The following is a 24,229-nucleotide window of genomic DNA, read 5'->3' as shown; positions in this document are numbered from 1 at the left end:
TACATCATCCTGACCCCCCACCTTTACATCATCCTGACCCCCCACCTTTGCATCATCCTGAGCTCCCACCTTTACATCATCCTGACCTCCCACCTTTACACCATCCTGACCCCCCACCTCTCCATCATCCTGACCCCCCACCTCTCCATCATCCTGACCCTCCACCTCTCCATCATCCTGACTTTCCACCTTTACATCATCCTGACCTCCTACCTTTACATCATCCTGACCTCCCACCTTTACATCATTCTGACCCCCCACCTTTACATCATCCTGAGCTCCCACCTTTACATCATCCTGACCTCTCACCTTTACACCATCCTGACCCCCCACCTCTCCATCACCCTGACCCCCCACCTTTACATCATCCTGACTTCCCATCTTTACATCATCCTAACCTCCCACCTTTACATCATCCTGTCCTCCCACGTTTACATCATCCTGACCTCCCACCTTTACACCATCCTGACCCCCCCACCTTTACTTCATCCTGACCTCTCACCTTAACTCATCCTGACCTCGCACCTTTACATCATCCTGACCTCCCACCTTGACATCATCTTGACCCCCCACCTTTACATCATCCTGACCTCCCACCTTTACATCATCCTGACCCCCCACCATAACATCCTGACCCCCCACCTTGACATCATCCTGACCCCCCACCTTTACATCATCCTTACTTCCCACCTTTACATCAGCCTGACCCCCCACCTTTACTTCATCCTGACCTCCCACCTTTACATCATCCTGACCTCCCACCTTTCCATCATCCTGAGCTCCCACCTTTACATCATCCTGACCTCCCACCTTTACATCATCCTGACCTCCCACCTTTCCATCATCCTGACCTCCCACCTTTACATCATCCTGACCTCCCACCTTTACATCATCCTTACCTCCCACCTTTACATCATCCTGACCTCCCACCTTTACCCCAACCTGACCCCCCACCTTTACTTCATTCTGACCTCCCACCTTTACATCATCCTGACCTCCCACCTTTACACCATCCTGACCCCCCACCTCTCCATCATCCAGACCCCCCACCTCTCCATCATCCTGACCCCCCACCTTTACACCATCCTGACCTCCCACCTTTACATCATCCTGACCTCCCACCTTTACATCATCCTGACCTCCCACCTTTACATCATCCTGACCTCCCACCTTTACATCATCCTGACCTCCCACCTTTACACCATCCTGACCCCCCACCTTTACTTCATCCTGACCCCCCACCTTTACATCATCCTGACCTCCCACCTTTACATCATCCTGACCCCCCACCTTTACATCATCCTGACCCCCCACCTTTACATCATCCTGAGCTCCCACCTTTACATCATCCTGACCTCCAACCTTTACACCATCCTGACCCCCCACCTCTCCATCATCCTGACCCCCCACCTCTCCATCATCCTGACCCTCCACCTCTCCATCATCCTGACTTTCCACCTTGACATCATCCTGACCTCCTACCTTTACATCATCCTGACCTCCCACCTTTACATCATTCTGACCCCCCACCTTTACATCATACTGAGCTCCCACCTTTACATCATCCTGACCTCTCACCTTTACACCATCCTGACCCCCCACCTCTCCATCACCCTGACCCCCCACCTTTACATCATCCTGACTTCCCATCTTTACATCATCCTAACCTCCCACCTTTACATCATCCTGACCTCCCACGTTTACATCATCCTGACCTCCCACCTTTACACCATCCTGACCCCCCCACCTTTACTTCATCCTGACCTCTCACCTTTACTCATCCTGAACTCGCACCTTTACATGATCCTGACCTCCCACCTTGACATCATCTTGACCCCCCACCTTTACATCATCCTGACCTCCCACCTTTACATCATCCTGACCCCCCACCATAACATCCTGACCCCCCACCTTGACATCATCCTGACCCCCCACCTTTACATCATCCTTACTTCCCACCTTTACATCAGCCTGACCCCCCACCTTTACTTCATCCTGACCTCCCACCTTTACATCATCCTGACCTCCCACCTTTCCATCATCCTGACCTCCCACCTTTACATCATCCTGACCTCCCACCTTTACATCATCCTGACCTCCCACCTTTACATCATCCTGACCTCCCACCTTTACCCCAACCTGACCCCCCACCTTTACTTCATTCTGACCTCCCACCTTTACATCATCCTGACCTCCCACCTTTACACCATCCTGACCCCCCACCTCTCCATCATCCTGACCCCCCACCTCTCCATCATCCTGACCCCCCACCTTTACACCATCCTGACCTCCCACCTTTACATCATCCTGACCTCCTACCTTTACATCATCCTGACCCCCCACCATAACATCCTGACCCCCCCAACTTTACATCATCCTGACCTCCCACCTTTACATCATCCTGACCCCCACCTTAACATCATCCTGACCTCCCACCTTTCCATCATCCTGACCTCCCACCTTTCCAACATCCTGACCTCCCACCTTTACATCATCCTGACCTCCCACCTTTACATCATCCTGACCCCCCACCTATACACCATCCTGACCCCCCACCTTCGCATCATCCTGACCTCCCACCTTTACATCATCCTGACCTCACAACTTTACATCATCCTGACCTCCCACCTTTACATCATCCTGACCCCCCACCTATACACCATCCTGACCCCCCACCTTCGCATCATCCTGACCTCCCACCTTTACATCATCCTGACCTCACAACTTTACATCATCCTGACCTCCCACCTTTACATCATCCTGACCCCCACCTTTACACCATCCTGACCTCCCACTTTTACATCATCCTGACCTCACAACTTTACATCATCCTGACTTCCCACCTTTACATCATCCTGACCCCCCACCTTTACATCATCCTGACCTCCCACCTTTACATCATCCTGACCTCCCACCTTTACATCATCCTGACCTCCCACCTTTACATCATCCTGTCCCCCCACCTTTACATCATCCTGACCTCCCACCTTTACATCATCCTGACCTCCCACCTTTACATCATCCTGACCTCCCACCTTTACATCATCCTGACCCCCCACCTTTACACCATCCTGATTCCCCACCTCTCCATCATCCTGACCCCCCACCAGTCCATCATCCTGATCTCCCACCTTTACACCATCCAGACCTCCCACCTTTACATCCTGACCCCGCACCTTTACACCATCCTGACCCCCCACCTTTACATCCTGACCCCCCACCTCTCCATCATCCTGACCTCCCACCTTTACATCATCCTGACCTCCCAGCTTTACATCCTGACCCCTCACCTTTACACCATCCTGACCCTCCACCTTTCAATCATCCTGACCCCCCACCTTTCCATCATCCTGACCTCCCACCTTTACATCATCCTGACCTCCCACCTTTACATCATCCTGACCTCGCACCTTTCCATCAACCTGACCTCCCACCTTTCCATCATCCTGACCTCCCACCTTTCCATCATCCTGACCTCCCACCTTTACATCAACCTGACCTCCCACCATTACATCAACCTGACCCCCCAGCTTTCCATCATCCTGATCCCCGACCTTTCCATCATCCTGACCCCCCACCTTTACATCATCCTGACCTCCCACCTTTACATCATCCTGACTTCCCACCTTTACATCATCCTGACCTCCTACCTTTACATCATCCTGACCTCCTACCTTTACATCATCCTGACCTCGCACCTTTACATCATCCTGACCTCCCACCTTTACATCATCTTGACCCCCCACCTTTACATCATCCTGACCTCCTACCTTTACATCATCCTGACCCCCCTCCATAACATCCTGACCCCCCACCTTTACATCATCCTGACCCCCCACCTTTACACCATCCTGACCCCCCACCTTTACATCATCCTGACCCCCCACCGTTGCATCATCCTGACCTCCCACCTTTACACCATCCTGACCCCCATCTATACACCATCCTGACCTCCCACCTTTACACCATCCTGACCCCCCACCTTTACTTCATCCTGTCCTCCCGCCTTTACATCATCCTGACCTCCCACCTTTACACCATCCTGACCCCCCACCTTTACACCTTCCTGACCTCCCACCTCTCCATCATCCTGACCTCCCACCTTTACATCATGCTGACCTCCCACCTTTACATCATCCGGACCCCCCCACCTTTACATCATCCTGAGCTCCCACCTTTACATCATTCTGACCTCCCACCTTTACACCATCCCGACCCCCCATCTCTCCATCATCCTGACCCACCACCTCTCCATCATCCTGACCCCCCACCTCTCCATCATCCTGACCCTCCACCACTCCATCATCCTGACCTCCCACCTTTCCATCATCCTGACCTCCCACCTTTACATCATCCTGACCTCCCACCTTTACATCATCCTGACCCCCCACCTTTACATCATCCTGACCTCCCACCTTTACATCATCCAGACCCCAACCTATCCATCATCCTGACCCCCCACGTTTACATCATCCTGACCTCCCACCTTTCCATCATCCTGACCCCCCACCTTTACATCATCCTGACCCCCACCTCTCCATCATCCTGACCCCCCACCTTTACACCATCCTGACCTCCCACCTTTACACCATCCTGACCTCCCACCTTTACACCATCCTGACCTCCCACCTTTACAACATCCTGACCTCCCACCTTTACATCATCCTGACCTCCCACCTTTACACCATCCTGACCTTCCACCTTTACATCATCCTGATCTCCCACCTTTACACCATCCTGACATCCCACCTTTACACCATCCTGACCTCCCACCTCTCCATCATCCTGACCCCCCACCTCTCCATCATCCTGACCTCCCACCTTTACATCATCCTGACCCCCCCCTTTACATCCTGACCCCCCACCTTTCCATCATCCTGACCCCTCCCCTTTACATGATCCTGACCCCCCACCTTTACACCATCCTGACCCCCCACCTCTCCATCATCCTGACCCCCCACCTTTACATCATCCTGACCTCCCACCTTTACATCATCCTGACCTCCCACCTTTACATCATCCTGTCCCCCCACCTTTACATCATCCTGACCTCCCACCTTTACATCATCCTGACCTCCCACCTTTACATCATCCTGACCTCCCACCTTTACATCATCCTGACCCCCCACCTTTACACCATCCTGATTCCCCACCTCTCCATCATCCTGACCCCCCACCAGTCCATCATCCTGATCTCCCACCTTTACACCATCCAGACCTCCCACCTTTACATCATCCTGACCCCCCACCTCTCCATCATCCTGACCTCCCACCTTTCCATCATCCTGACCTCCCACCTTTACATTAACCTGACCTCCCACCATTACATCAACCTGACCCCCCAGCTTTCCATCATCCTGATCCCCGACCTTTCCATCATCCTGACCCCCCACCTTTACATCATCCTGACCTCCCACCTTTACATCATCCTGACTTCCCACCTTTACATCATCCTGACCTCCTACCTTTACATCATCCTGACCTCGCACCTTTACATCATCCTGACCTCCCACCTTTACATCATCTTGACCCCCCACCTTTACATCATCCTGACCTCCTACCTTTACATCATCCTGACCCCCCACCATAACAACCTGACCCCCCACCTTTACATCATCCTGACCCCCCACCTTTACACCATCCTGACCCCCCACCTTTACATCATCCTGACCCCCCACCGTTGCATCATCCTGACCTCCCACCTTTACACCATCCTGACCCCCATCTATACACCATCCTGACCTCCCACCTTTACACCATCCTGACCCCCCACCTTTACTTCATCCTGTCCTCCCGCCTTTACATCATCCTGACCTCCCACCTTTACACCATCCTGACCCCCCACCTTTACACCTTCCTGACCTCCCACCTCTCCATCATCCTGACCTCCCACCTTTACATCATGCTGACCTCCCACCTTTACATCATCCGGACCCCCCCACCTTTACATCATCCTGAGCTCCCACCTTTACATCATTCTGACCTCCCACCTTTACACCATCCTGAGCCCCCATCTCTCCATCATCCTGACCCACCACCTCTCCATCATCCTGACCCCCCACCTCTCCATCATCCTGACCCTCCACCACTCCATCATCCTGACTTCCCACCTTTACATCATCCTGACCCCCCACCTTTACATCATCCTGACCTCCCACCTTTACACCATCCTGACCCCCCCACCTTTACTTCATCCTGACCTCCCACCTTTACATCATCCTGACCTCCCACCTTTACATCATCCTGACCTCCCACCTTCACATCATCCTGACCTCCCACCTTCACATCATCCTGACCTCCCACCTTTACATCATCCTGACCTCCCACCTTTACATCATCCTGACCTCCCACCTTTACACCATCCTGACCCCCCACCTTTACTTCATCCTGACCTCCCACCTTTACATCATCCTGACCTCCCACCTTTACATCATCCTGACCCCCCACCTTTACACCATCCTGACCCCCCACCTCTCCATCATCCTGACCCTCCACCTCTCCATCATCCTGACTTTCCACCTTTACATCATCCTGACCTCCTACCTTTACATCATCCTGACCTCCCACCTTTACATCATCCTGAGCTCCCACCTTTACATCATCCTGACCTCTCACCTTTACACCATCCTGACCCCCCACCTCTCCATCACCCTGACCCCCCACCTTTACATCATCCTGACTTCCCATCTTTACATCATCCTGACCTTTCACCTTTACATCATCCTAACCTCCCACCTTTACATCATCCTGACCTCCCACGTTTACATCATCCTGACCTCCCACCTTTACACCATCCTGACCCCCCACCTTTACTCATCCTGACCTCGCACCTTTACATCATCCTGACCTCCCACCTTGACATCATCTTGACCCCCTACCTTTACATCATCCTGACCTCCCACCTTTACATCATCCTGACCCCCCACCATAACATCCTGACCCCCCACCTTGACATCATCCTGACCCCCCACCTTTACTTCATCCTGACCTCCCACCTTTACATCATCCTGACCTCCCACCTTTACATCATCCTGACCTCGCACCTTTCCATCAACCTGACCTCCCACCTTTCCATCATCCTGACCTCCCACCTTTCCATCATCCTGACCTCCCACCTTTACATTAACCTGACCTCCCACCATTACATCAACCTGACCCCCCAGCTTTCCATCAACCTGATCCCCGACCTTTCCATCATCCTGATCTCCCACCTTTACACCATGCAGACCTCCCACCTTTACATCCTGACCCCGCACCTTTACACCATCCTGACCCCCCACCTTTACATCCTGACCCCCCACCTCTCCATCATCCTGACCTCCCACCTTTACATCATCCTGACCTCCCAGCTTTACATCCTGACCCCTCACCTTTACACCATCCTGACCCTCCACCTTTCCATCATCCTGATCCCCCACCTTTCCATCATCCTGACCTCCCACCTTTACATCATCCTGACCTCCCACCTTTACATCATCCTGACCTCGCACCTTTCCATCAACCTGACCTCCCACCTTTCCATCATCCTGACCTCCCACCTTTCCATCATCCTGACCTCCCACCTTTACATTAACCTGACCTCCCACCATTACATCAACCTGACCCCCCAGCTTTCCATCATCCTGATCCCCGACCTTTCCATCATCCTGACCCCCCACCTTTACATCATCCTGACCCCCCACCTTTACATCATCCTGACCTCCTACCTTTACATCATCCTGACCTCGCACCTTTACATCATCCTGACCTCCCACCTTTACATCATCTTGACCCCCCACCTTTACATCATCCTGACCTCCTACCTTTACATCATCCTGACCCCCCACCATAACATCCTGATCCCCCACCTTTACATCATCCTGACCCCCCACCTTTACACCATCCTGACCCCCCACCTTTACATCATCCTGACCCCCCACCGTTGCATCATCCTGACCTCCCACCTTTACACCATCCTGACCCCCATCTATACACCATCCTGACCTCCCACCTTTACACCATCCTGACCCCCCACCTTTACTTCATCCTGTCCTCCCGCCTTTACATCATCCTGACCTCCCACCTTTACACCATCCTGACCCCCCACCTTTACACCTTCCTGACCTCCCACCTCTCCATCATCCTGACCTCCCACCTTTACATCATGCTGACCTCCCACCTTTACATCATCCGGACCCCCCCACCTTTACATCATCCTGAGCTTCCACCTTTACATCATTCTGACCTCCCACCTTTACACCATCCTGACCCCCCATCTCTCCATCATCCTGACCCACCACCTCTCCATCATCCTGACCCCCCACCTCTCCATCATCCTGACCCTCCACCACTCCATCATCCTGACTTCCCACCTTTACATCATCCTGACCCCCCACCTTTACATCATCCTGACCTCCCACCTTTACACCATCCTGACCCCCCCACCTTTACTTCATCCTGACCTCCCACCTTTACATCATCCTGACCTCCCACCTTTACATCATCCTGACCTCCCACCTTCACATCATCCTGACCTCCCACCTTCACATCATCCTGACCTCCCACCTTTACATCATCCTGACCTCCCACCTTTACATCATCCTGACCTCCCACCATTACACCATCCTGACCCCCCACCTTTACTTCATCCTGACCTCCCACCTTTACATCATCCTGACCTCCCACCTTTACATCATCCTGACCCCCACCTTTACACCATCCTGACCCCCCACCTTTACATCATCCTGAGCTCCCACCTTTACATCATCCTGACCTCCCACCTTTACACCATCCTGACCCCCCACCTCTCCATCATCCTGACCCCCCACCTCTCCATCATCCTGACCCTCCACCTCTCCATCATCCTGACTTTCCACCTTTACATCATCCTGACCTCCTACCTTTACATCATCCTGACCTCCCACCTTTACATCATTCTGACCCCCCACCTTTACATCATCCTGAGCTCCCACCTTTACATCATCCTGACCTCTCACCTTTACACCATCCTGACCCCCCACCTCTCCATCACCCTGACCCCCCACCTTTACATCATCCTGACTTCCCATCTTTACATCATCCTAACCTCCCACCTTTACATCATCCTGACCTCCCACGTTTACATCATCCTGACCTCCCACCTTTACACCATCCTGACCCCCCACCTTTACTCATCCTGACCTCGCACCTTTACATCATCCTGACCTCCCACCTTGACATCATCTTGACCCCCCACCTTTACATCATCCTGACCTCCCACCTTTACATCATCCTGACCCCCCACCATAACATCCTGACCCCCCACCTTGACATCATCCTGACCCCCCACCTTTACATCATCCTTACTTCCCACCTTTACATCATCCTGACCCCCCACCTTTACTTCATCCTGACCTCCCACCTTTACATCATCCTGACCTCCCACCTTTACATTATCCTGACCTCCCACCTTTACATCATCCTGACCTCCCACCTTTACATCATCCTGACCTCCCACCTTTACATCATCCTGACCTCCCACCTTTACACCAACCTGACCCCCCACCTTTACTTCATTCTGACCTCCCACCTTTACATCATCCTGACCTCCCACCTTTACACCATCCTGACCCCCCACCTCTCCATCATCCTGACCCCCCAACTTTCCATCATCCTGACCCCCCACCTTTACACCATCCTGACCTCCCACCTTTACATCATCCTGACCTCCTACCTTTACATCATCCTGACCCCCCACCATAACATCCTGACCCCCCCACCTTTACATCATCCTGACACCCCACCTTTACACCAACCTGGCCTCCCACCTTTACATCATCCTGACCCCCACCTTAACATCATCCTGACCTCCCACCTTTACACCATCCTGACCCCCTACCTTTGCATCATCCTGACCTCCCACCTTTACATCATCCTGACCTCCCAACTTTACATCATCCTGACCTCCCACCTTTACATCATCCTGACCCCCACCTTTACACCATCCTGACCTCCCACTTTTACACCATCCTGACCTCCCACCTTTACACCATCCTGACCTCCCACCTTTACATCATCCTGACCTCCTACCTTTACATCATCCTGACTTCCCACCTTTACATCATGCTGACCCCCCACCTTTACATCATCCTGACCTCCCACCTTTCCATCATCCTGACTCCCCACCTCTCCATCATCATGACCTCCCACCTTTACATCATCCTGACCCCCCACCTTTACATCCTGGCCCCCACCTTTCCATCATCCTGACCCCCCACCTTTACATGATCCTGACCCCCCACCTTTACACCATCCTGACCCCCCACCTCTCCATCATCCTGACCCCCCACCTTTACATCATCCTGACCTCCCACCTTTACATCTCCCACCTTTACATCATCCTGACCTCCCACCTTTACATCATCCTGACCCCCCACCTTTACACCATCCTGATTCCCCACCTCTCCATCATCCTGACCCCCCACCAGTCCATCATCCTGATCTCCCACCTTTACACCATCCAGACCTCCCACCTTTACATCATCCTGACCCCTCACCTTTACACCATCCTGACCCTCCACCTTTCCATCATCCTGACCCCCACCTTTACATCATCCTGACCCCCCACCTTTACATCATCCTAACTTCCCACCTTTACACCATCCTGACCTCCCACCTTTACATCACCCTGACCCCCCACCTTTACATCACCCTGACCCCCCATCTTTACATAACCCTGACCTCCCACCTTTCCATCATCCTGACCCCCCACCTTTACATCATCCTGACCCCCCACCTTTACATCATCCTAACTTCCCACCTTTACACCATCCTGACCTCCCACCTTTACATCACCCTGACCCCCCACCTTTACATCACCCTGACCCCCCATTTTTACATCACCCTGACCTCCCACCTTTTCATCATCCTGACCTCCCACCTTTACATCACCCTGACCTCCCACATTTACATCATCCTAACCTCGCACCTTTCCATCATCCTGACCTCGCACCTTTCCATCATCCTGACCTCCCACCTTTCCATCATCCTGACCCCCCACCTTTACACCATCCTGACCCCCCACCTTTACATCATCCTGACCTCCCACCTTTACATCATCCTGACCCCCCACCTTTACATCCTGACCTCCCACCTTTACACCATCCTGAGCTCCCACCATTACATCCTGACCCCCCACCTTTACATCATCCTGACCTCCTACCTTTACATCATCCTGACCTCCTACCTTTACATCATCCTGACCCCCCACCTTTACACCATCCTGACTTCCCACCTTAAATCATCCTGACCCCCCACCTTTACATCATCCTGACCTCCCACCTTTACATCATCCTGACCTCCCACCTTTCCATCATCCTGACCTCCCACCTTTACATCATCCTGACCCCCCACCTTTGCATCATCCTGACCTCCCACCTTTACATCATCCTGACCTCCCACCTTTACATCAACCTGACCTCCCACCATAAATCATCCTGACCTCCCACCTTTACACCATCCTGACCCCCACCTCTCCATCATCCTGACCCCCCACCTTTACATCATCCTGACCTCCCACCTTTACACCATCCTGACTCCCCACCTCTCCATCATCCTGACCCCCCACCTTTACATCATCCTGACCTCCCACCTTTAGATCATCATGACCTCCCACCTTTACATCTCCCACCTTTACATCATCCTGACCTCCCACCTTTACATCATCCTGACCCCCCACCTTTACACCATCCTGATTCCCCACCTCTCCATCATCCTGACCACCCACCAGTCCATCATCCTGATCTCCCACCTTTACACCATCCAGACCTCCCACCTTTACATCATCCTGACCCCTCACCTTTACACCATCCTGACCCTCCACCTTTCCATCATCCTGACCCACCACCTTTACATCATCCTGACCCCCCACCTTTACATCATCCTAACTTCCCACCTTTACACCATCCTGACCTCCCACCTTTACATCACCCTGACCCCCCACCTTTACATCACCCTGACCCCCCCATCTTTACATCACCCTGACCCCCCCATCTTTACATCACCCTGACCTCCCACCTTTTCATCATCCTGACCTCCCACCTTTACATCACCCTGACCTCCCACATTTACATCATCCTGACCTCGCACCTTTCCATCATCCTGACCTCGCACCTTTCCATCATCCTGACCTCCCACCTTTCCATCATCCTGACCTCCCACCTTTACATCAACCTGACCTCCCACCATTACATCAACCTTACCCCCCACCTTTCCATCATCCTGATCCCCGACCTTTCCATCATCCTGACCCCCACCTTTACACCATCCTGACCCCCCACCTTTACATCATCCTGACCTCCCACCTTTACATCATCCTGACCCCCCACCTTTACATCCTGACCTCCCACCTTTACACCATCCTGAGCTCCCACCATTACATCCTGACCCCCCACCTTTACATCATCCTGACCTCCTACCTTTACATCATCCTGACCTCCTACCTTTACATCATCCTGACCCCCCACCTTTACACCATCCTGACTTCCCACCTTAAATCATCCTGACCCCCCACCTTTACATCATCCTGACCTCCCACCTTTACATCATCCTGACCTCCCACCTTTCCATCATCCTGACCTCCCACCTTTACATCATCCTGACCCCCCACCTTTGCATCATCCTGACCTCCCACCTTTACATCATCCTGACCTCCCACCTTTACATCAACCTGACCTCCCACCATAAATCATCCTGACCTCCCACCTTTACACCATCCTGACCCCCACCTCTCCATCATCCTGACCCCCCACCTTTACATCATCCTGACCTCCCACATTTCCATCATCCTGACCCCCCCACCTTTACATCATCCTGACCCCGCACCTCTCCATCATCCTGAACCCCCACCTTTACTCCATCCTGACCTCCCACCTTTACACCATCCTGACCTCCCACCTTTACATCATCCTGACCTCCCACCTTTACACCATCCTGACCTCCCACCTTTACAACATCCTGACCTCCCACCTTTACATCATCCTGACCTCCCACCTTTACACCATCCTGACCTCCCACCTTTACATCATCCTGACCTCGCACCTTTACATCATCCTGACCTCCCACCTTTACATCATCTTGAACCCCCACCTTTACATCATCCCGACCTCCTACCTTTACATCATCCTGACCCCCCACCATAACATCCTGACCCCCCACCATTACATCATCCTGACCCCCCACCTTTACACCATCCTGACCCCCCACCTTTACATCATCCTGACCCCCCACCGTTGCATCATCCTGACCTCCCACCTTTACATCATCCTGACCCCCCACTGTTGCATCATCCTGACCCCCCACCTTTACACCATCCTGACCCCCATCTTTACACCATCCTGACCTCCCACCTTTACACCATCCTGACCTCCCACCTTTACATCATCCTGACCCCCATCTTTACACCATCCTGACCTCCCACCTTTACACCATCCTGACCTCCCACCTTTACATCATCCTTACTTCCCACCTTTACATCATCCTGACCCCCCACCTTTACTTCATCCTGACCTCCCACCTTTACATCATCCTGACCTCCCACCTTTACATCATCCTGACCTCCCACCTTTACATCATCCTGACCTCCCACCTTTACACCATCCTGACCCCCCACCTTTACTTCATTCTGACCTCCCACCTTTACATCATCCTGACCTCCCACCTTTACACCATCCTGACCCCCCACCTCTCCCATCATCCTGACCCCCACCTCTCCATCATCCTGACCCCCCACCTCTCCATCATCCTGACCCCCCACCTTTACACCATCCTGACCTCCCACCTTTACATCATCCTGACCTCCTACCTTTACATCATCCTGACCCCCCACCATAACATCCTGACCCCCCACCTTTACATCATCCTGACCCCCCACCTTTACACCATCCTGACCTCCCACCTTTCGATCATCCTGACCTCCCACCTTTCCAACATCCTGACCTCCCACCTTTACATCATCCTGACCCCCCACCTTTACACCATCCTGACCCCCTACCTTTGCATCATCCTGACCTCCCACCTTTACATCATCCTGACCTCCCAACTTTACATCATCCTGACCTCCCACCTTTACATCATCCTGACCCCCACCTTTACACCATCCTGACCTCCCACTTTTACACCATCCTGACCTCCCACCTTTACACCATCCTGACCTCCCACCTTTACACCATCCTGACCCCCTACCTTTGCATCATCCTGACCTCCTACCTTTACATCATCCTGACTTCCCACCTTTACATCATCCTGACCCCCCACCTTTACATCATCCTGACCTCCCACCTCTCCATCATCCTGACTCCCCACCTCTCCATCATCATGACCTCCCACCTTTACATCATCCTGACCCCTCACCTTTACATCCTGACCCCCCACCTTTCCATCATCCTGACCCCCCACCTTTTCATGATCCTGACCCCCCACCTTTACACCATTCTGACCCCCCACCTCTCCATCATCCTGACCCCCCACCTTTACATCATCCTGACCTCCCACCTTTACATCATCCTGACGCCCCACCTTTACACCATCCTGACCTCCCACCTTTACATCATCCTGACCCCCCACCTTTACACCATCCTGAGCCCCCACCTTTACATCATCCTGACCCCCCACCTTTACATCATCCTGACCCCCCACCTTTACATCCTGACCTCCCACCTTTACATCATCCTGACCTCCCACCTTTACATCATCCTGACCCCCCACCTTTACATCATCCTGACCCCCCACCTTTACATCATCCTGACCTCCCACCTTTACATCATCCTGACCTCCCACCTTTACATCATCCTGACCTCCCACCTTTACATCATCCTGACCTCGCACCTTTACACCATCCTGACCCCCCACCTTTACATCATCCTGACCTCCCGCCTTTACATCATCCTGACCTCCCGCCTTTACATCATCCTGACCTCCCACCTTTACATCACCCTGACCTCCCACCTTTACATCATCCTGACCCCTCACCTTTACATCATCCTGACCTCCCGCCTTTACATCATCCTGACCTCCCGCCTTTACATCATCCTGACCTCCCACCTTTACATTACCCTGACCTCCCACCTTTACATCATCCTGACCTCCCACCTTTACATCATCCTGACCTCCCACCTTTACATCATCCTGACCCCTCACCTTTACATCATCCTGACCTTCCACCTTTACATCCTGACCCCACACCTTTACATCATCCTGACCTCCCACCTTTACACCATCCTGACCTCCCACGTTTACACCATCCTGACCTCCCACCTCTCCATCATCCTGATCACCCACCTTTCCATCATCCTGACCTCCCACCTTTACATCATCCTGACCTCCCACCTTTACATCATCCTGACCTCCCACCTTTGCATCATCCTGACCTCCCACCTTTACATCATCCTGACCTCGCACCTTTACACCATCCTGACCCCCCACCTTTACATCATCCTGACCTCCCGCCTTTACATCATCCTGACCTCCCGCCTTTACATCATCCTGACCTCCCACCTTTACATCACCCTGACCTCCCACCTTTACATCATCCTGACCCCCCACCTTTACATCATCCTGACCTCCCGCCTTTACATCATCCTGACCTCCCGCCTTTACATCATCCTGACCTCCCACCTTTACATCACCCTGACCTCCCACCTTTACATTACCCTGACCTCCCACCTTTACATCATCCTGACCTCCCACCTTTACATCATCCTGACCTCCCACCTTTACATCATCCTGACCTCCCACCTTTACATCATCATGACCCCCCACCTTTACACCATCCTGACCTCCCACCTTGACATCATCCTGACCCCCCACCTTTACATCATCCTGACCCCCCACCTTTACATCATCCTGACCTCCCACCTTTACATCAACCTGGCCTCCCACCTTTACATCATCCTGACCTCCCACCTTTACATCATCCTGACCTCCCACCTTTACATCCTGACCTCCCATCTTTACACCATCCTGACCCCCCACCTTTACATCATCATGACCCCCCACCTTTACACCATCCTGACCTCCCACCTTGACATCATCCTGACCTTCCACCTTTACATCATCGGGTAGAGGGAATCCTGAAGGGGGAGGGCAAACAGGTAGAGGTCGTTGTACATATTGGTACTAACGACATAGGCAGGAAGAGGCATGAGGTCCTGCAGCAGGAGTTCAGGGAGCTAGGCAGAAAGTTAAAAGACAGGACCTCGAGGGTTGTAATCTCGGGATTACTCCCTGTGCCACGTGCCAGTGAGGCTAGAAATAGGAAGATAGAGCAGACAAACACGTGGCTAAACAGCTGGTGTAGGAGGGAGGGTTTCGGTTATCTGGACCACTGGGAGCTCTTCCGGGGCAGGTGTGACCTGTATAAGATGGACGGGTTGCATCTAAACCGGAGAGGCATAAATATCCTGGCCGCGAGATTTGCTAGTGTCACACGGGAGGGTTTAAACTAGTATGGCAGGGGGGTGGGCACGGGAGCAATAGGTCAGAAGGTGAGAGCGTTGAGGGAGAACTAGGGAATATGGACAGTGTGGCTCTGAGGCAGAGCAGACGGGGAGAAGTTGCTGAACACAGCGGGTCTGGTGGCCTGAAGTGCATATGTTTTAATGCAAGGAGCATTACGGGTAAGGCAGATGAACTTAGAGCTTGGATTAGTACTTGGAACTATGATGTTGTTGCCATTACAGAGACCTGGTTGAGGGAAGGGCAGGATTGGCAGCTAAACGTTCCAGGATTTAGATGTTTCAGGCGGGATAGAGGGGGATGTAAAAGGGGAGGCGGAGTTGCGCTACTTGTTCAGGAGAGTATCACAGCTATACAGCGAGAGGACACCTCAGAGGGCAGTGAGGCTATATGGGTAGAGATCAGGAATAAGAAGGGTGCAGTCACAATGTTGGGGGTATACTACAGGCCTCCCAACAGCCAGCGGGAGATAGAGGAGCAGATAGGTAGACAGATTTTGGAAAAGAGTAAAAACAACAGGGTTGTGGTGATGGGAGACTTCAACTTCCCCAATATTGACTGGGACTCACTTAGTGCCAGGGGCTTAGACGGGGCAGAGTTTGTAAGGAGCATCCAGGAGGGCTTCTTAAAACAATATGTAAACAGTCCAACTAGGGAAGAGGCGGTACTGGACCTGGTATTGGGGAATGAGCCCGGCCAGGTGGTAGATGTTTCAGTAGGGGAGCATTTCGGTAACAGTGACCACAATTCAGTAAGTTTTAAAGTACTGGTGGACAAGGATAAGAGTGGTCCGAGGATGAATGTGCTAAATTGGGGGAAGGCTAATTATAACAATATTAGGCGGGAACTGAAGAGCATAGATTGGGGGCGGATGTTTGAGGGCAAATCAACATCTGACATGTGGGAGGCTTTCAAGTGTCAGTTGATAGGAATACAGGACAGGCATGTTCCTGTGAGGAAGAAAGACAAATACGGCAATTTTCGGGAACCTTGGATGACGAATGATATTGTAGGCCTCGTCAAAAAGAAAAAGGAGGCATTTGTCAGGGCTAAAAGGCTGGGAACAGACGAAGCCTGTGTGGCATATAAGGAAAGTAGGAAGGAACTTAAGCAGGGAGTCAGGAGGGCTAGAAGGGGTCATGAAAAGTCATTGGCAAATAGGGTTAAGGAAAATCCCAAGGCTTTTTACACTTACATAAAAAGCAAGAGGGTAGCCAGGGAAAGGGTTGGCCCACTGAAGGATAGGCAAGGGAATCTATGTGTGGAGCCAGAGGAAATGGGCGAGGTACTAAATGAATACTTTGCATCAGTATTCACCAAAGAGAAGGAATTGGTAGATGTTGAGTCTGGAGAAGGGGGTGTAGATAGCCTGGGTCACATTGTGATCCAAAAAGACGAGGTGTTGGGTGTCTTAAAAAATATTAAGGTAGATAAGTCCCCAGGGCCGGATGGGATCTACCCCAGAATACTGAAGGAGGCTGGAGAGGAAATTGCTGAGGCCTTGACAGAAATCTTTGGATCCTCGCTGTCTTCAGGGGATGTCCCGGAGGACTGGAGAATAGCCAATGTTGTTCCTCTGTTTAAGAAGGGTGGCAGGGATAATCCCGGGAACTACAGGCCGGTGAGCCTTACTTCAGTGGTAGGGAAATTACTGGAGAGAATTCTTCGAGACAGGATCTACTCCCATTTGGAAGCAAATGGACGTATTAGTGAGAGGCAGCACGGTTTTGTGAAGGGGAGGTCGTGTCTCACTAACTTGATCGAGTTTTTCGAGGAGGTCACTAAGATGATTGATGCAGGTAGGGCAGTAGATGTTGTCTATATGGACTTCAGTAAGGCCTTTGACAAGGTCCCTCATGGTAGACTAGTACAAAAGGTGAAGTCACACGGGATCAGGGGTGAACTGGCAAGGTGGATACAGAACTGGCTAGGCCATAGAAGGCAGAGGGTAGCAATGGAGGGATGCTTTTCTAATTGGAGGGCTGTGACCAGTGGTGTTCCACAGGGATCAGTGCTGGGACCTTTGCTCTTTGTAGTATATATAAATGATTTGGAGGAAAATGTAACTGGTCTGATTAGTAAGTTTGCAGACGACACAAAGGTTGGTGGAATTGCGGATAGCGATGAGGACTGTCTGAGGATACAGCAGGATTTAGATTGTCTGGAGACTTGGGCGGAGAGATGGCAGATGGAGTTTAACCTGGACAAATGTGAGGTAATGCATTTTGGAAGGGCTAATGCAGGTAGGGAATATACAGTGAATGGTAGAACCCTCAAGAGTATTGAAAGTCAAAGAGATCTAGGAGTACAGGTCCACAGATCACTGAAAGGGGCTACACAGGTGGAGAAGGTAGTCAAGAAGGGGCAGCACGGTAGCACAAGTGGATAGCACTGTGGCTTCACAGCGCCAGGGTCCCAGGTTCGATTCCCCGCTGGGTCACTGTCTGTGCGGAGTCTGCACGTTCTCCCCGTGTCTGCGTGGGTTTCCTCCGGGTGCTCCGGTTTCCTCCCACAGTCCAAAGACGTGCAGGTTAGGTGGATTGGCCATGCTAAAAATTGCCCGTAGTGTCCATAAGGGTTGGGAGGGGTTATTGGGTTGCGGGGATAGGGTGGAAGTGAGGGATTAATGTGGGTCGGTGCAGACTCGATGGGCCGAATGGCCTCCTTCTGCACTGTATGTTCTATGTCTATCTATGTAAGGCATACGGCATGCTTGCCTTCATTGGCCGGGGCATTGAGTATAAGAATTGGCAAGTCATGTTGCAGCTGTATAGAACCTTAGTTAGGCCACACTTGGAGTATAGTGTTCAATTCTGGTCGCCACACTACCAGAAGGATGTGGAGGCTTTAGAGAGGGTGCAGAAGAGATTTACCAGAATGTTGCCTGGTATGGAGGGCATAAGCTATGAGGAGCGATTGAATAAACTCGGTTTGTTCTCACTGGAACGAAGGAGGTTGAGGGGCGACCTGATAGAGGTATACAAAATTATGAGGGGCATAGACAGAGTGGATAGTCAGAGGCTTTTCCCCAGGGTAGAGGGGTCAATTACTAGGGGGCATAGGTTTAAGGTGAGAGGGGCAAAGTTTAGAGTAGATGTACGAGGCAAGTTTTTTACGCAGAGGGTAGTGGGTGCCTGGAACTCACTACCGGAGGAGGTAGTGGAGGCAGGGACGATAGGGACATTTAAGGGGCATCTTGACAAATATATGAATAGGATGGGAATAGAAGGATACGGACCCAGGAAGTGTAGAAGATTGTAGTTTAGTCGGGCAGTATGGTCGGCACGGGCTTGGAGGGCCGAAGGGCCTGTTCCTGTGCTGTACATTTCTTTGTTCTTTGTTGTTCTTTGTTACATCCTGACCTCCCACCTTTACATCATCCTGACCCCCACCTTTACATCATCCTGACCCCTCACCTTTACATCATCCTGACCTTCCACCTTTACATCCTGACCCCACACCTTTACATCATCCTGACCTCCCACCTTTACACCATCCTGACCTCCCACGTTTACACCATCCTGACCTCCCACCTCTCCATCATCCTGACCACCCACCTTTCCATCATCCTGACCTCCCACCTTTACATCATCCTGACCTCCCACCTTTACATCATCCTGACTCCCCACCTTTACATCATCCTGACCTCCCATCTTTCCATCATCCTGACCTCCCACCTTTCCATCATCCTGACCGCCCACCTCTCCATCACCTGGACACTCAAACCACTCATCAGCCCGACCCAAGACCTCACCCTTGGGGGTGAGGGGTGGGCCGGGGCCCTGGTGACTAACCTGAGCCACAGGCTGTTGTGCTCCACTGAAGGCCGTCGACGATACAACACTGACCGCTCCGGAGCCATCGCTCTGTCCGTCCAACTGATTATCGGATACCTGAACAACTCGATATGTCACCTGAGCAGGGGGATGAAGAAGAGGAGTGAAACCGAGGTGAGAGTGGGGTCCCCAGTCTCCATTTATACAGACCAGGGCCTTGTACCCCTCCAAATGACTAATGAATTGTTCACCTTACCAATCTCACTAAATACTAATCCCAAGGAGGAGGAAACATGCCAAGGGAGGACAAGGCAACCACGGCTGGCGAGGGCCGGCAAGGACAGCATAAAAGCAAAAGAAAAAACATATCAGGTGGCGAGGATTAGTGAGGAGCCAGGGGATTGGGAAACCTTTAAAAGCAAACACAGGACAACTAAAAAAAACATTAAGGGGGGAGGGGAGAAGATAAAATATGAGTGTAAGATAGCTAGTGATATAAAAGAAGATTGCAAGAGTTTTTAAATATATAAAAGATAAAGAGAGAGGCAAGAATAGGCATTGGAGGGGGCGGCATGTTGTGCAGTGGTCAGCACTGGGACTGCGGCGCTGAGGACTCGAGTTCGAATCCCGGCCCTGGGTCACTGTCCGTGGAGAGTTTGCACATTCTCCCCATGTCTGTGCGGGTTTCATCCCCACAACCCAAAGATGTGCTACTTAGGTGGATTGGCCACGCTAAATTGCCCCTTAATCGGAAAAAAATAATAATTGGCTACTCTAAATTTAGAAAAATAAAGAATAGGCATTGGACCACTGGAAAATGAGGCTGGAGAAGTGGTAATGGGAAACAAAGAAATGGCAGAGGAACTGAATAGGTACTTTGCATCAGTCTTCAGCAGGAAAACACCAGTGGGGTGCCAAAACTTCAGGAGAATCAGGGGGCAGAAGTGAGTGTAGTGGCCATCACTAAGGGAAGCTGAAAGGGCTAAAGCTTGGAAAAATCACCTGGACCGGATGGACTACACCCCAGGGTTCTGAAGGAGATAGCGGAGGAGATTGTGGGTGCATTGGTGGTGATTTTTCAGTAGTCACTGGAGTCAGGGAACTGGGAAATGGCCAATGTAACTCCCTGTTTAAGAAGGGAGGGAGGCAGAAGATGGAAAATTATAGGCCTGTTAGCCTGACTTTGGTCATTGGTAAGATTTTAGAGTCCATTATTAAAGATGAGATTGTGGAGTACTTTGAAGTGCTTCGCCGAGGGGAGGTCATGCCTGATAAATCTGTTAGAATTCTTTGAGGAGGTAACAAGGAAGTTAGACAAAGGGGAACCAGCGGATATGATCTATTTGGATTTCCAGAAGGCTTTGAAAAGGTGCCATACAGGAGGCTGCTAAATAAGATAAGGGCCCATGGTGTTCGGGGCTAGGTACTGGCATGGATAGAGGATTGGCTGACTGGCAGAAGGCAGAGAGTGGAGATGGAGGGGTCTTTTTCAGGGTGGCAGCCGGTGATTGTGGTGCTCCACAGGGTCAGTGTTGGGACCACAACTATTCACAATATACATTAATGAACTGGAAGAAGGAACTGAAGGCACTGTTGATAAGTTTGCAGATGATACAAAAATCTGTAGAGTGACAGGTTGTATTGAGGAAGCAGGGAGGCTGCAGAAGGACCTGGACAGGCTAGAAGAGTGGGCAATGAAATGGCAAATGGAATGCAATGTGGAAAATGTGAGATTGTCCACTTTGGTAGGAAGAATAGAGGCATGGACACTTTTCTTAATTGGAAAAGGCTGCAGAAATCAGAGGCACAAAGGGACTTAGGAGTCCTAGTTCAAGATTCTCTGAAGATTAACATGCAGGTTCAGTTGGCAGTTAAGAAGGCAAATGCAATGTTAGCATTCATGACGAAGGGCTAGAATACAAGAGCAGGGATGTAATTCTGAAGCCGTATAAGGCTCTGGTCAGACCCCATTTGGAATTTTGGGAGCAGGTTTGTGCCCCATATCTAAGGAAAGATGTGCTGGCCTTGGAAATGGTCCAGAGAAGGTTCACAAGAATAATTCCGGGAATTAAGGGCTTGTTATTCGAGCAGTAAAAGACTCCGGGTCTGTACTCGATGGAGTTTAGAAGGATTTTAAAAATAAATTTAGAATACCCACTGTTCGGAGAGACTAGAGCCAGAGGGGGCACAGCCTCAGACTGCAGATCTGATCCATTAAAACTAAGATGAGGAGGAATTTCTTCAGCCAAAGGGTGGTGAATCTGTGGAACTCTTTGCCGCAGAAGGCTGTGGAGGCCAAATCACTGAGTGTCTTTAAGACAGAGATAGATAGGTCCTTGATTGATAGGGGATCAGGGGTTATGGGGAGAAGGCAGGAGAATGGGAATGACAAACATATCAGCCATGATTGAATGACAAAGCAGACTTGTTGGGCCGAGTGGCCTAATTCTGCCCCTATATCTTATGGTTTCATGGTCTAATCCTCAGGTCAACATTGCTACAATCTGGCATTCTTGCACACCACCAAAACCATCCCGCAAACAATACGTCTGATCAAATCGTCTCCCTCCTTCATCAATGATGTGGAGATGTCGTCGTTGGACTGGGGTGAGCACAGTAAGAAGTCTCACAACACCAGATTAAAGTCCAACAGGTTTGTTTCGAATCACTAGCTTTTGGAGCACTGCTCCTTCCTCAGGTGAATGAAGAAGGAAGGAGCAGTGCTCCGAAAGCTAGTGTTTCAAAACAAACCTGTTGGACTTTAACCTGATGTTGTAAGCTGGTGTTTTAAGGCTTCTTACTGTCCTTCATCAATAATGAAGGAGCGAAGGAACGGCTGATATATTTCCAAGTCAGGATGGTGAGTGACTTGGAGGGGATCCTCCGGGTGGTGGGGTTCCCAGGTATCTGCTGTCCTTGTCCTTCTAGATGGTAGTCTTAGGTTTGGAAGGTGCTGCCTAAGGAACTTTCGTGAGTTCCTGCAGTGCATCTTGTAGATGGTACACGCGGCTGCCGCTGTGCGTTGGTGGTGGAGGGAGCAAATGTTTATGGGAGGGGGAGCAATCAAGTAGGGCTGCATTGTTTTGGATGGTGTTGAGTGTCTTGAGTGTTGTTGGAGCTGCACTCATCCAGGCAATTGGGGAGTTTTCCATCACTCTCCTGACTTGTGCCATGGGTAGTGTCCTCTGGTGCAATGCCCTCTCTGCCATTTGTTGGAATAGTTTTCTCTGCAGCCACGCACCCGCCCCCTCGCCCTTGCCCCACAAACAATATTCCTCTACTTTAGATGCAAGAAGCTTGGAACTTGAATATGAGGACCAGCATGCACAGACTCCCTCAACACGCACGCAGGCACCTCAAAACACACACACCACGCGCGGCCTCGACACTCGTCACGCGCACGCGGCCTCGACACTCGTCACGCGCACGCGGCCTCAACACTCTTCACGCAACCGCGCGGCCTCGACACTCTTCACGCATCCGCGCGGCCTCAACACACTTCACGTGCACGCGGCCCCAATACTATGGATGCGCGCGTGGCCTCAACACTCTGGAGACGCGCGCAGCCTCGACACTCTTCAAGCGCACGCGGCCTCAACACTCTGGAGACGCGCGCGGCCTCAACAATCTGGACGCGCGCACGGCCTCAACACTCTGGATGCGCGCACGGCCTCAACGCTCTTCATGCACATGCGGCCTCAACACGCTTTACGCACGCGCAGCCTCAACACTCTGGAGACGCGCGCAGCCTCGACACTCTTCAAGCGCACGCGGCCTCAACACTCTGGAGACGCGCGCGGCCTCAACAATCTGGACGCGCGCGCGGCCTCAACACTCTCGATGCGCGCGCGGCCTCAACACTCTCGATGCACGCGCGGCCTCAACACTCTGGATGCACGCGCGGCCTCAACACTCTGGATGCGCGCGCGGCCTCAACAGTCTGGACGCGCGGCCTCAACACTCTTCACGCGGCCTCAACACGC

At 51.9% G+C, this 24,229-nt stretch overlaps 1 protein-coding gene across 2 annotated transcripts in view; it reads right to left on the bottom strand.

Annotated features, from left to right (window-relative positions):
* Positions 1–24,229, bottom strand: part of usf2l (upstream transcription factor 2, c-fos interacting-like) — a 568,951-nt gene that overhangs the window by 135,338 nt on the left and 409,384 nt on the right. For both annotated transcript variants that reach the window (XM_072468923.1, XM_072468924.1), the window contains one exon: positions 20,265–20,384. In XM_072468923.1, coding sequence (XP_072325024.1) covers positions 20,265–20,384 — 120 coding nt within the window. The remainder of the gene's footprint in view (positions 1–20,264; positions 20,385–24,229) is intronic.

The sequence above is a fragment of the Scyliorhinus torazame genome, chromosome 12, assembly GCF_047496885.1.
Source record: "Scyliorhinus torazame isolate Kashiwa2021f chromosome 12, sScyTor2.1, whole genome shotgun sequence".
Lineage (NCBI taxonomy): Eukaryota > Metazoa > Chordata > Chondrichthyes > Carcharhiniformes > Scyliorhinidae > Scyliorhinus > Scyliorhinus torazame.
This window is presented reverse-complemented; position numbering and strand designations above follow the sequence as displayed.